Source organism: Eretmochelys imbricata, chromosome 7, assembly GCF_965152235.1.
Source record: "Eretmochelys imbricata isolate rEreImb1 chromosome 7, rEreImb1.hap1, whole genome shotgun sequence".
Taxonomy (NCBI): Eukaryota; Metazoa; Chordata; order Testudines; family Cheloniidae; genus Eretmochelys; species Eretmochelys imbricata.
The window spans coordinates 125,658,922-125,672,410 of record NC_135578.1 but is presented as its reverse complement, the minus strand read 5'-3'; the positions used below and the strand labels follow the sequence as shown (position 1 = coordinate 125,672,410).

Genomic DNA, 13,489 nt, shown 5'->3' with positions numbered 1-13,489 from the left:
AGCAATTTGTCCTGAATTGGCACTCTCCTGTTGGGTCCCGCCAGAACCAGCCTCGTTACAAGGGGGTACAGCGCTGCGATGCCAGTGTAGACACCGTGTGATTACAGCGCTGTGATTGGCCTCCGGGAGGTGTCCCACAATGCCTGTTCTCACCTCTCTGGCCATTGGTTTGAACTCTACTGCCCTGCCCTCAGGTGACCAACCGTCAGCCCCCCCATACATTCCTCTGCAAATTTGAAAGTCCCCTCCCTGTTTGCTCGGTGATGCATGCAGTGGTCTCAGCGCATCTTTCTGGGTGGCCACGCCTGCTCCACGCACCAGATGACCCCCAGCTTGGAGCAATGCCGAGCTGCTGGACCTCATCGGCATTTGGGGAGAGGAGGCAGTGCAGTCCCAGCTGCGCTCCAGCCGTAGGAATTATGATACCTACGGGCAGATTTCTAGATGCATGACAGAAAGGGGCCGTGACCGGGACACGCTGCAGTGCAGGGTCAACGTGAAGGAGCTGCAGGACGCCTACCACAAGGCGCGGGAGGCAAACCGCCGCTCCGGTGCTGCGCCCATAAGCTGCCGGTTCTACAAAGATACTCAGTGGTGACCCCACCTCCACGGGGAAGGATCCTGTGGATACTTCGCTGGCTCGCGTGCCAGTCAAGAGTGGGCTGAGCCAGGGGAGGCAATCTTGGACGAAGAGGGGGAGGGGGACCCAGAGGCAGAGGATGACTCGGAGGTCAGAGATGCAGGCAGCCAGGAGCACGTTTCTACCCCGGAGGAGCCTAGCCAGTCACAGCAGTCAGAGCTTGGCGAAGCGCAAACAGGAAAGGAGGCCCCTGGTAAGTGGATCTGATTTTGGGAATCGCTGAAGCGAGGTGCTGGGGGCAGGCGGGTTGCAGGAAGCAGGCTTGTCTCCTGCCTCATGCCTAGTCTGAGCGACGGAACAGGCTGTTGACACACTCCCTCACTTCACGGGAATCTGCCTCCGAGATCTCCAGGAAATGCTCGTGGAGACACAGGGCAATCCGCTGCCGCAGGTTGCTCGGCAGAGCTGCTTTGTTTCTTGCCCCATTAACGGTAACTTCCCCGCGCCACTGTGCCATGATGGATGGGGGGACCATTGCTGCACACAGGCTAACTGCACAGGGGCCAGGGTGGAAGCTGCAGGCTTGGAGAAGAGCCTCCCTTAATTCCCTGCTTACCCTCAGCAGCGAGATATCTTCCATAATGATCACCTCCTGTGGAAAGTGTGGGGACAGGAATGATTATCAGGCCCACCCTCAGTGCTGGCTCTCCCCAAGTGCCACGTGCCCAGTGTACGGCAGGGTCCGGGAACAGTGATTTACCCTGCCCCTGCGGCTACTCACCATTTTGGGGGTCTTGTGGCTCATGTGTGCTTGCCTGGGGTCAGTCAATTAGTGACAGGTGTGTGCGTATTGGCTGTTTTAAAGCACCGAATCAGTGTTGTCTGTGTTGCAAACAATATTGCTTCTGTAAAATGTTGCATTTAAACTTCACAGAGATGACCTTGGGAGCACAGCCTCCCTTTTTGTTATCGGTGGCAGAATGGTTGTGTAGTATTAGGAAGTGTCCAGGAAGAATAAGGAGGACTTTCTGCGCGAGGTTATGATGCACTCCGCCGCCGAGAAAAAAAGAGTCGAAGGAGTGGCAGGACAGCGAGAAAAGGGACTGAAACAAGAATGCAGCACACCAGAAAGAAGCCATGGAGCAGCTCCTAACAGTTATGGAGTGCCAAGCGGACATGTTCCAGGCGACACTAGCTCTTCAAACCGAGCAGCTCTGTGCCCGCCCTCCCCTGTAGCCGCTGTTGCCAAACTCTTTCCCATGCACCCCCCCACCCACACTGCCAACACAGTTATCAACCTCCTGGCTCCACTCTACCTGCAGCATTCCACTCCTCCTGCTCACAGTCCAGCAGTGCGGAATCCCACTACCCATTGCACTCAACACCCATCCCTCTGTAGTTTGGCCCGGCTGAAGTACAGCACCCGCTACATCTTACTCCAAAGGAGAAGGTTGGGTATGATCCCTGGACATACACAAATCTGTGGCCGTCCTGGGACCCCTCCTCCTCTTGAGACCTTCCCTTCCCCCTTCCCCCATCCCCCTCCCTGCTGATGATTTCTTTCGTTTGACTCTCTCCTCTCGTTGTTGTCTTTCCATTAAAGAATTGTGTGTGTTTATTTGAAAGCAATCTTTATTCTATCATGTGAAAGCAAAAAAAGCACTGCAAAGCAACATACAATTATGTTAAGGCCCCTTCTTGCATCATGTGCACCAATCACCTCCTAGCATTACAAGCACTGCAATCCCAAGCATAGCAACAAATATTAGTGGCTTTCAGCTTCAAATTGCTGCCTCAAAGCATCCCTGATCCTTGTGGCCCCACGCTGTGCCCCTCTAATAGCCCTGGTCTCTGGCTGTTCAAACTCAGCCTCCAGGCGTTGATCCTCTGTGATCCAGCCCTGAGTGAAGCTTTCACCCTTCCCTTCACAAATATTATGGAGCGTACAGCATGCTGCTATGAGCATAGGAATATTGTCATCGGTCATGTCCAGCTTCCCATACAGGCATCACCAGCAGGCTTTTAAATGGCCGAATACACACTCAACAGCCATTCTGCACTTGCTCAGCCTGTTGTTGACAGGCTGCTCCTTGCTGCTATCAAGGGGCCCTGTGTATGGCTTCATGAGCCATGGCATTAAGGGGTAGGTGGGGTCTCCCAGTAGCACAACGGGCATTTCGACTTCCCCTGTGGTGATCTTGCGGTCAGGGAAGAAAGTCCCTGCTTGCAGTTTCTTGAACAGGCATCCGATGAAGTGACCTGTAGCTCACGAAAGCTTATGCTCAAATAAATTGGTTAGTCTCTAAGGTGCCACAAGTACTCCTTTTCTTTTTTTGAACAGGCCAGTGTTCCGAAAGATGCATGCATCATGCACCTTTCCAGACCAGCCTGCATTAATGTCTGTGAAAAGCCCACGGTGATCCACAAGCACCTGGAGAACCATTGAGAAATACCCCTTCCGATTTATGTACTCAGTGGCTAAGTGACTGGTGCCAGAATTGGAATATGTGTGCCATCTATCGCCCCTCCACAGTTAGGGAATCTCATTTGTGCAAAGCCATCCACAATGTCACGCACGTTGCCCAGAGTCATGGTCTTTCGGAGAAGGATGCGATAAATGGCCCTGCACACTTCCATCAACATGACTCCAATGGTCGACTTTCCCACTCCAAACTGGTTAGCGACTGATCGGTAGCAGTCTGGAGTAGCCAGCTTCCACAGTGCAATCGCCACATGCTTCTCCAGCGACAGGGCAGCTCTCATTCTCATGTCCTTGTGCCGCAGGGTTGGGGTGAGCTCATCACACAGTCCCATGAATGTGGCTTTCCTCATCCGAAAGTTCTGCAGCCACTGCTTGTCATCCCAGACGTGCATCACGATGTGATCCCACCACTCAGTGCTTGTTTCCCGAGCCCAAAAGCGGTGTTGACTGTGGTCAGCACCTCCGTGAATGCCACAAGCAATCTCATGTCATAGCTAGTATGCGTGGCGAGATCAATGTCGCACTCCTCTTGCCTTTGCAGTTTAAGGAATAACCCCACTGCCACTCGTGATGTGTTGGTCAGAGCGAGCAGCACACTGGTCAGCAGCTCGGGATCCATTCCTGCAGCCCGAAAGAGGCAGGGCCCGGCGCGCAGTACACAAACCGTTGAGAGATGGCGCCAAATGCGGACGGAAGCAAAGGGATTGCTGGGATGCAAAGCAATGCATCATGGGACATTGGGACAAGACCCAGGATGCCCTGCAACCCCTTCCGCCTTCCCACAAGTCTTAGTGGCAAAAGAGAAAGAGGTGCTCTGTGGGATAGCTGCCCAGAGTGCACCGCTCCGAATAGCGCCGCAAGTGTGAACACGCTACTGTGCAGGCAGCTGTCAGGGTGAACACACAACAGCGGTTTTCCTTCGGTGCTTTCTGAGCGGCACTGTAACTTTGCAAGTGTAGACATGCCCTTAAGTCATCAGGTTATTCCATCACTGCTACAAGCCTGATCCAAGAACTTTGCAATTATTGTATGCATGTGATTCCTTTAACCAATTTTAACTCTCACCTTTCTTTCTTTCTTTCTTTCTTTCTTTCTTTCTTTCTTTCTTTCTTTTTATAAATAAACTTTCAGATTTTAGATACTAAAGGATTGGCAACAGCATGATTATTGGGTAAGATCTGAGTTGTATATTGACCTAGGTGTGTGGCTGGTCCTTTGGGATCAGGAGAACCTTTTATTTGACAAAATTGGTTTTAAAGAACCACTCATCTTTAAGTCTAGTGTTTTGGGTGGTGATACAAGGACTGGAACGTCTATGGAAACTGCTTTTCTGACTTCTTGTTAGCCAGTGTGGTGAAACAGAAGTTTACTTTTGTTGCTGGTTTGGTATATCTCATGGGAGAATAACCACCAGTTTTGGGGTGTGCCTGCCCTATTTCTCAGCAGTTTGTCTTGAATTTGGTATTTTCAGTTGTGACCCATGGAGGCACAGTTACACCAATGCAGTGACCACTGCCTGAGTGTGCAGGGAGCCTGGAACCATCACTCACCAGCCCTCCAGCTGAATGAGTGGTTCGCTCTGGAATCTAAAGGTGCACAGTTACATTTCTATATTAACTACTTCACTGCAGCCTCTGTTAGCAGACACATCTAATCAGTGTGCTGCTCCCACAACCCATCTGTCCCCTAGGCTATGGCCCCGCACTGCTAGGGAGTTTTCCCGAGATTCAGCCTAAACCTCTCTTTACTGTTTCCTCCCTTCACCCCAGCTCTGTCCCCTCGATGACCCAGTGTGAATTCAGCCAGTGGCAGGCTTGGCAATCTCTTACCCATGTCACGGTGTACAGAGCAGGGTTTGTGTATTGGACAGCGGGGTTCCTGCTGGCGGGAGTCGGGTGGGGGTATTGGCCAAAGTCCTCTGCAAGCGTGAAGGCCAGTTCAGCCATTGCTGTCAGTAAGAGCAATGTGGTCAGCGCCTGGGGGAGAGCAGCTGTTAGGAGAGACACTGGCCTTGTCCCTGCCTGTTGGACTACTGGGGAACACAGCCCTAGGTCTGTCAACACCACCGCAGGGGAGACAAGTGGTGGAAGTGGTAGCATGCCCACAAGCCCCACACCCTGTTACATCCCTCCACCCCATGCAGGCCTAATATTAACCCTCTAGTCCAGGGCCATTCCCAAGGTCCTGTTCCATCTGTCTGGGTCCACATGCCCCTTTCCTCATGAGTTCACACCATTCTGGCCTTATGAGCACAAAACTCCAATACCCCACAAAGCCCTCGTTCCCACTGTGTTCTCCACCCTGCACCCCATTACATACCTCCAGTCCAGGGCGTTCCCCAACCCACGCCCCAGTACACCCCATTACATCCCATTCTATCCCTCCAGCCCAGGACGTTCCCCACCCCATTCCCCATTCCACCCCGTTACATCCCTCCAGTCAAGGGCATTCCCCACCCCTGACCCCATTACAGCAGATGACATCCCTCCACCCCGGCCCCATTATCCCCCTGGTTCTGTAGGGCCATAGGATGCTGTACCTGCTTGGTGAGGTAGATTTTGGTTAGAGATGATTTCTTGGTCCTGGGTTTAAACATGGGAAGAAGCTGCCAAGGGGATGAAAGCCAGAGAAAGCCCAGAGGGATCCAAACAAGCACGGTCTGTTCAAAGCAGAGTGGCAGGTCGGGCTGCGGTACATCCAGTAAGGAAGCGTTCTGGGTGGGGCAGACACAGCGAGAGCAGAATCAGAGTCACACCACAAACTCACCAGCATCCCCTGCCTGGAGCACCACTCCACCTGCATGCACCCTGACGCCATGCGCCCAAGTGCCTCTCCCGCTGCACACCTCAGCCTTCCCCTGCAGGCAACCTGAACCCAAAACACTGAGAGCATAGAATCATAGAATCATAGAATATCAGGGTTGGAAGGGACCCCTGAAGGTCATCTAGTCCAACCCCCTGCTCGAAGCAGGACCAATTCCCAGTTAAATCATCCCAGCCAGGGCTTTGTCAAGCCTGACCTTAAAAACTTCCAAGGAAGGAGATTCCACCACCTCCCTAGGCAATGCATTCCAGTGTTTCACCACCCTCTTAGTGAAAAAGTTTTTCCTAATATCCAACCTAAATCTCCCCCACTGCAACTTGAGACCATTACTCCTCGTTCTGTCATCTGCTACCATTGAGAACAGTCTAGAGCCATCCTCTTTGGAACCCCCTTTCAGGTAGTTGAAAGCAGCTATCAAATCCCCCCTCATTCTTCTCTTCTGCAGGCTAAACAATCCCAGCTCCCTCAGCCTCTCCTCATAAGTCATGTGTTCTAGACCCCTAATCATTTTTGTTGCCCTTCGCTGGACTCTCTCCAATTTATCCACATCCTTCTTGTAGTGTGGGGCCCAAAACTGGACACAGTACTCCAGATGAGGCCTCACCAATGTCGAATAGAGGGGGACGATCACGTCCCTCGATCTGCTCGCTATGCCCCTACTTATACATCCCAAAATGCCATTGGCCTTCTTGGCAACAAGGGCACACTGCTGACTCATATCCAGCTTCTCGTCCACTGTCACCCCTAGGTCCTTTTCCGCAGAACTGCTGCCTAGCCATTCGGTCCCTAGTCTGTAGCGGTGCATTGGATTCTTCCGTCCTAAGTGCAGGACCCTGCACTTATCCTTATTGAACCTCATCAGATTTCTTTTGGCCCAATCCTCCAATTTGTCTAGGTCCCTCGTCCCCCTGTGTGTCCCCGACCCCAACCCTACAGAGCCCTCATCCCGCTGCTCACCCCCGACCCCATCCCCCTGGAGAACACCCCCGACACCATCCCCCCGGACCCCAGCCCCCGGGAGCCCTCGTTCCTCTGTGCAACCCCGATCCCATCCCCCCAGAGACCTCATCCCGCTGCGAACCCCCGACCCCATCCCCCGGGAGCCCTCGTCCCCCTGCGCACCCCCGACCCCATCCCCTGGGAGCCCTCGTCCCCCTGCGCACCCCCGACCCCATCCCCCGGGAGCCCTCGTCCCCCTGCACACCCCCGACCCCATCCCCCCGGAGAACACCCCCGACACCATCCCCCCGGACCCCAGCCCCCGGGAGCCCTCGTCCCTCTGTGCAACCCCGACCCCATCCCCCCAGAGACCTCACCCCGCTGCGAACCCACGACCCCATCCCCCGGGAGCCCTCGTCCCCTTGCGCACACCCGACCCCATCCCCCGGGAGCCCTCGTCCCCCTGCGCACCCCCGACTCCATCCCCCGGGAGCCCTCGTCCCCCTGCGCACCCCCGACCCCATCCCCCCGGGAGCCCTCGTCCCCCTTCGCGCCCCCGACCCCATCCCCCCGGGAGCCCTCGTCCCCCTGCGCGCCCCCGACCCCATCCCCCCGGGAGCCCTCGTCCCCCTGCACGCCCCCGACCCCATCCCCCCGGGAGCCCTCGTCCCCCTGCGCGCCCCCGACCCCATCCCCCCGGGAGCCCTCGTCCCCCTGCGCGCCCCCGACCCCATCCCCCCGGGAGCCCTCGTCCCCCTGCGCGCCCCCGACCCCATCCCCCCGGGAGCCCTCGTCCCCCTGCGCGCCCCCGACCCCATCCCCCCGGGAGCCCTCGTCCCCCTGCGCGCCCCCGACCCCATCCCCCCGGGAGCCCTCGTCCCCCTGCGCGCCCCCGACCCCATCCCCCCGGGAGCCCTCGTCCCCCTGCGCGCCCCCGACCCCATCCCGCGGGAGCCCTCGTCCCCCTGTGCGCCCCCGACCCCATCCCGCGGGAGCCCTCGTCCCCCTGCGCGCCCCCGACCCCATCCCCCTGGGAGTCGTCATCCCCCTGCGCACCCCCGACCCCATCCCCCCAAAGCCCTCGTTCCCCTGCGCACCTGTCACGAATTATACCTAATTGGTCACGCACACAAACTGCTGCGAATTATACCTGATAGGTCACGCACAGTTCGAGTCTAGGCTGAGGCACACGAACAAAGTCCACAACTGCAGAGTTCCCAAAGATATTAAGTTTATTACGCTCGAGCATGGTGCACCCCTGCTATTCAGGAGGGGACCCCTAATGCAGGTTATACAGAGATTATATACCTTTTAGCAAAGCATGTTGCCCTCCTCGGAAACCTTAGCCAATAGACAAACCCTTCCCTTATCTACCACCTATCCCTGCTAAGTGCACCCCCCCCCCAAACCATTACTTCAGCTATACAGCATGGTCCTAAAGCAATGCACCAGTAGCCTTTCTTTACAGGATGGGAGGCTCGCATCAAGGCCAGGAGGCAGGGAGTCAGAAACAGACAAAGAACAGAAACCGGGAGTCGAGGCATGCTGGAAACAAGGAGTGGGGGTTTTCACAAAAATGCAGTATCTAAGAAACTCCTCCTGGTGCATAATGTGTTTGCTTTTAAACAATAGCGGGCCCCAAACCAAAATAAAGTCACATATGCTAACTTTTCCTTAACAGCACCCCCGACCCCATCTCCCTGGAGCCCTCGTCCCCCTTGCGCTCATCTGACTCCATCCCCTGGGAGCCCTCGTCCCCCTGCGCACCCCAGACCCCATCCCCCCGGGAGCCCTCGTCCCCCTGCGCACGCCCGACCCCATCCCCCCGGGAGCCCTCGTCCCCCTGCGCACCCCCGACCCCATCCCGCGGGAGCGCTCGTCCCCCTGCCCACCCTGACCCCATCACCCCCGGGAGCCCTCGTTCCCCTGCGCACCCCCGACCCCATCCCCCCGGGAGCCCTCGTCCCCCTGCGCACCCCCGACCCCATCCCCCCGGGAGCCCTCGTCCCCCTGCGCACCCCCGACCCCATCCCCCCGGGAGCCCTCGTCCCCCTGCGCACCCCCGACCCCATCCCCCCGGGAGCCCTCGTCCCCCTGCGCACCCCCGACCCCATCCCCCCGGGAGCCCTCGTCCCCCTGCGCGCCCCCGACCCCATCCCCCCGGGAGCCCTCGTCCCCCTGCGCGCCCCCGACCCCATCCCCCCGGGAGCCCTCGTCCCCCTGCGCGCCCCCGACCCCATCCCCCCGGGAGCCCTCGTCCCCCTGCGCGCCCCCGACCCCATCCCCCCGGGATCCCTCGTCCCCCTGCGCACCCCCGACCCCATCCAGCGGGAGCCCTCGTCCCCCTGCGCACCCCCGACCCCATCCCGCGGGAGCCCTCGTCCCCCTGCGCACCCCCGACTCCATCCCCCCGGGAGCCCTCGTCCCCCTGCGCACCCCCGACTCCATCCCCCCGGGAGCCCTCGTCCCCCTGCGCACCCCCGACCCCATCCCCCCGGGAGCCCTCGTCCCCCTGCGCACCTCCGACCCCATCCCCCCGGGAGCCCTCGTCCCCCTGCGCACCCCCGACCCCATCCCCCCGGGAGCCCTCGTACCGCTGAGCACCCCCGACCCCATCCCCCCGGGAGCCCTCGTACCGCTGAGCAACCCCGACCCCATCCCCCCGGGAGCCCTCGTCCCCCTGCGCGCCCCCGACCCCATCCCTCCGGGAGCCCTCGTCCCCCTGCGCGCCCCCGACCCCATCCCCCTGGGAGTCATCATCCCCCTGCGCACCCCCGACCCCATCCCCCCGGGAGCCCTCGTCCCCCTGCGCACCCCCGACCCCATCCCCCCGGGAGCCCTCGTCCCCCTGCGCACCCCCGACCCCATCCCGTGGGAGCCCTCGTCCCCCTGCGCACCCCCGACCCCATCCCCCCAGATGCCAGTGGAGTCCTTGCCATCCTGTAACACTGAGTTAAAACAACTGCCTCCTTCCCCGGAGCAGAAAGGGCACCTGGGGCTGTGTCTGTCCTGTCTCGGGAGGACAGCGTGCCGTGCCGTGCCATGCCCCATGTCTCTGGACACAGTCTGGGAGGGGGCGAGCTCAGGCCACTGGCTGCTTTTCAGATCATGCTCATCTCACCATTACCTGCTCCTCCCCAGTCTGGCTTGCCACGGTGGATGGTCGGGCTGCGTGCTATGTGTGTGCAGCCTCCAGCACCCGACAGGGCCCTTCGGCATTACACCCATGGGAAACAACGACTACAACGCCAGAGCCCCGACCTGGGCCATGCCCCCTTCCCATGAGGGTGCTTTGCCTCTGAAAGGACTGGGGGACCCCAGGCTTTGGCTTGTGTTTTCTGCTCTCCCCAGGTATTCACGTGCCCCTGCCCTGTGGGGTGAGGACTCTGCGAGGACATGCAGCCACTTACCCAGAAAACGGAGCCACAGAACTCCTCCAGTGGTGCAGGCATGGCCCAGGCGTTTGCGGAGCTGACAGCTCCCTCCTCTTCGCCCTCTGCAGGGGTGTGTTAGCCCTGAGTGGGTGAGCAGGGTAAAAATCGCAAACACCCCGAAGAGGGAGGATGAGATCAGATGGCAGGGCAGTTAATCATTAACTCTGTCTTGCTCTTGCACAAAGCCCCAAATGGAGCGATGACTCAGGGTCCTCGGAAACCTGTACAGGACCCTGGGCAGGCAGACCCCAGCTGAGAGCCACAGGGGGGCCCCAGCAGGCAGACCCCAGCTGAGAGCCACAGGGGGCCCCATGGATCAGCTATCTGTCTACACTGCAGTTGAAAACCCTCAGCTGACAAACAGCACCAGCTGACTCGGGCTTGCAGGACGTTTAACTGCCATGTAGACGCTCAGGCTGGAGCCTGGGTTATAGGACTCTGCGAGGTGGGAGGGTCCCAGAACTCAAGCTGCAGCCTGAGCCCAAATGTCAACACTACAATTCAGCATCCCCTTAGCCCAAGCCCGGGCCCGGGCCAGTGCAGACACAGGCTCTGGGAATAGCCCAGGCTCAGAAATTCCAGCAGACCCCAGCTGTGATCCATGGGATGCCCCGAGAGACACAATCTCAGACTGATCTAGTGAAACCCTTGGCAGCAGGAGGAAGACAAGTGTTGCCAAAGTGTAAGAAAATGCCCCACCCCTCAGGTATCAGTCAGGAGGGGTAAACCCCTCTGCGTGCCTCCCCAGCCCCATGGGCCCTACTCACACCTGTGTGCCCCCTCAGCCCCTGCTCACACCCGTGTGCCCCCCCCAGCTGAGAGCCCTATGGGCCCTGTTCACACCCTTCTGTGTGCCCCCCCAAGCCCCACGGGCCCTGCTCACATCCTTGTGTGCCCCTCCCCAGCATGGCAGGGGTTGAGCTGACAGCACTGGCCTACACCACCGGCTTGAAGGGGGCCCTTTACTCCTTACAACATCAAATGGGGATATGGGGCAGGAGATGGACTTCTGGGCTTTACACTGGATGGATGGTCCTCCAGAGCTTCCTCCCTGCCTCGGGGGGATGGCGGGTCACTCCTGGTGAGGCTGCCTGGATACCAAACCGTAACCACCCAGCTAAGGGAGTGCAGAGCAGGGGAGGGCAGCAGGAAGGGGCACAAGAGAAGCTACATGGCATGTCTTCTAGATAAAGAGTTGGACCTGCCCTTGCAGTTCCACCCGAGGGCCAGCAGGCAGCGCAGGATCTCATGAAAGGAGCACATGCGGGATGCTGGAACAAACTGGGATAAGCCAAGGGAAAATTTGTTGTCTCATTCCTTAAGTAATTAGTAACTAGCTCAAGGTCAACAATGGTTCAATAAGTAATTGCACTAGCGTTAGCTACGAGCCACCGGCAGAGAGGCGGGTCCAATGTCCAGGGATGACAATGCAGAACTCTCACCAGTTAATTATTAGAGGCTTCATTGATTTAAATACCATCTTCATTTCACAAACAACGCCAGCCCCAACCCCACGTCGGACCCTTTAACACAGGGTTTCTCAATGCCGGGTCCGCCAGTCCCTAAGATCTCCCTGACACAGCTGAGGAAGGCAGCAAGCCAGGCCCCGGTAACAGAAAGGTTGAGAAACACACCTTGCAGGCACCAAAACATTCCTGATGGACACCCAGGAGCCTGCAGCCTTGTACACAGGGGAGAGCTAGAAAAAACAGCCATTCGTAGTGCAACAAAATCCCATCTGTAGTGTGGATTGTGACCTCTCTTTGAGACCTGCAACACAGCCGCTCCTTTCCTCCTTTCTTGATCACCAGGGACAACTCCACTAGCCTGCCCATAACTCAACCCTGTAACCTGGGCATCATCTTTAACTCAGCTCTCTCTCTAGAGCCTCTCATCCAGGCTGTCTAAATCTTACCAATCCTTTCGGCATGATGTCTGTAAGGTCTGGCCTTTCCCAGCCATCCACACAGCGAAAGCTCTGGTCCAAGCTCTCCTCATCTCACATCTCGATTACTGCACGATCCTTTTCTCCAGCCGTGACAAATGCAATCTGCCCCCACTCAGATCCATTCAGAATGTGCTGCAAAGACCATTTTCCTTGCTCATGACTTTGACCATGCCGTCCCTCTCTTTGTGTCCCTCCACTGGCTCCCCCTTCTCTAGTTCATCAAACATAAGCTGCTTGTCTCCACTTTCAAGGCCCTTCACCATCTCTCACAGGCTATTGAGAGGCTGCCTCCCACCTCCATTCTGCCAGGGGCTCCAGCCTCCATTGTCCACCTGTCACAAGCAAGCGCCTTTGCACTTTCCCCCATGCTGCCTGCCCTCCCCCCGCAAGGTATGAGCTCCCCATAAGCATCCACAAAGCCACCTCATTATCCGCCTTCCAATTACTCCTTTGCTGGGATACCTACAAAATACTTGGCAATGATTAGGCAGTTGGTGTGCTGAGGCCGCAGTCTGGCCTGCTGACCGAGATTTCTTCACTTCTGAGGGCTCAGTTTCTCCATTTTGCAGCCAATGATTTTAGTTTATTGTTCATTTATTGTGTGATTATGATTAACATATTGTGTCATAGTTATTGTATGCTAGAGCAGTGGTCTCCAAAGTGGGGGGTGTGCACCCCAGGGGGTGCGCCAGAGGATCCCAGGGGGTGCAGGGCAGGAGGAGTGCTGCCGGACAGCACTCCAGTGTTCTTTTTCTTCGGCGGCAGCTCTGCATGCCTGCAGCAGGTCTTCCCCTCCGGTGGCACGACTGCGACAGGTCTTCCCTCCTTCTTTCTTCGGCGGCACGTCTTCCCATCTTCTTTCTTCGGCAGCACGCCTGCGGTGAGTCTTCCCCTCTCCTTTCTTTGGTGGCACCGTGGGGGTGCGTGATCCAAAAACTTTGGAGACCACTGTGCTAAAGAGAGCTAAATTGTAGGATTATAGAAGTATAAGATTGATCAGTAGTTAGAAGGGATAATTATGTATTAGATATCTAAGTAAGAAGGGCTGAAATGCAAGGCCTACAGGCTGAGACCTGTCAGATGTCAGCTTACCCATACAAGACCATAGGCTTAAGAAATGCTTGACATAAGTAAGTGACCAAAGAATGATCCTATGCCACAAGATTATGGGAAAAGCGGTACCAATGGGTGATATTGCAAACAATTAACAGTAATTTTTTGCTTACAAGATCCCCGGTAGTCACATTTTTCTAACACATGCCCTAATCGCAGGGTGCACAATG

At 57.2% G+C, this 13,489-nt stretch overlaps 1 protein-coding gene across 3 annotated transcripts in view; it reads right to left on the bottom strand.

Annotated features, from left to right (window-relative positions):
* Nucleotides 1–10,276, bottom strand: part of ABCC2 (ATP binding cassette subfamily C member 2) — a 65,936-nt gene extending 55,660 nt beyond the window's left edge. For all 3 annotated transcript variants that reach the window (XM_077823391.1, XM_077823390.1, XM_077823393.1), the window contains exons 1-3: nucleotides 10,235–10,276; nucleotides 5,602–5,775; nucleotides 4,892–5,038 (exon numbers count right to left, since the gene is read on the bottom strand). In XM_077823391.1, the coding sequence (XP_077679517.1) occupies nucleotides 4,892–5,038; nucleotides 5,602–5,775; nucleotides 10,235–10,276 (363 nt within the window). The remainder of the gene's footprint in view (nucleotides 1–4,891; nucleotides 5,039–5,601; nucleotides 5,776–10,234) is intronic.
* Between the last annotated feature and the right edge of the window lie 3,213 nt (nucleotides 10,277–13,489).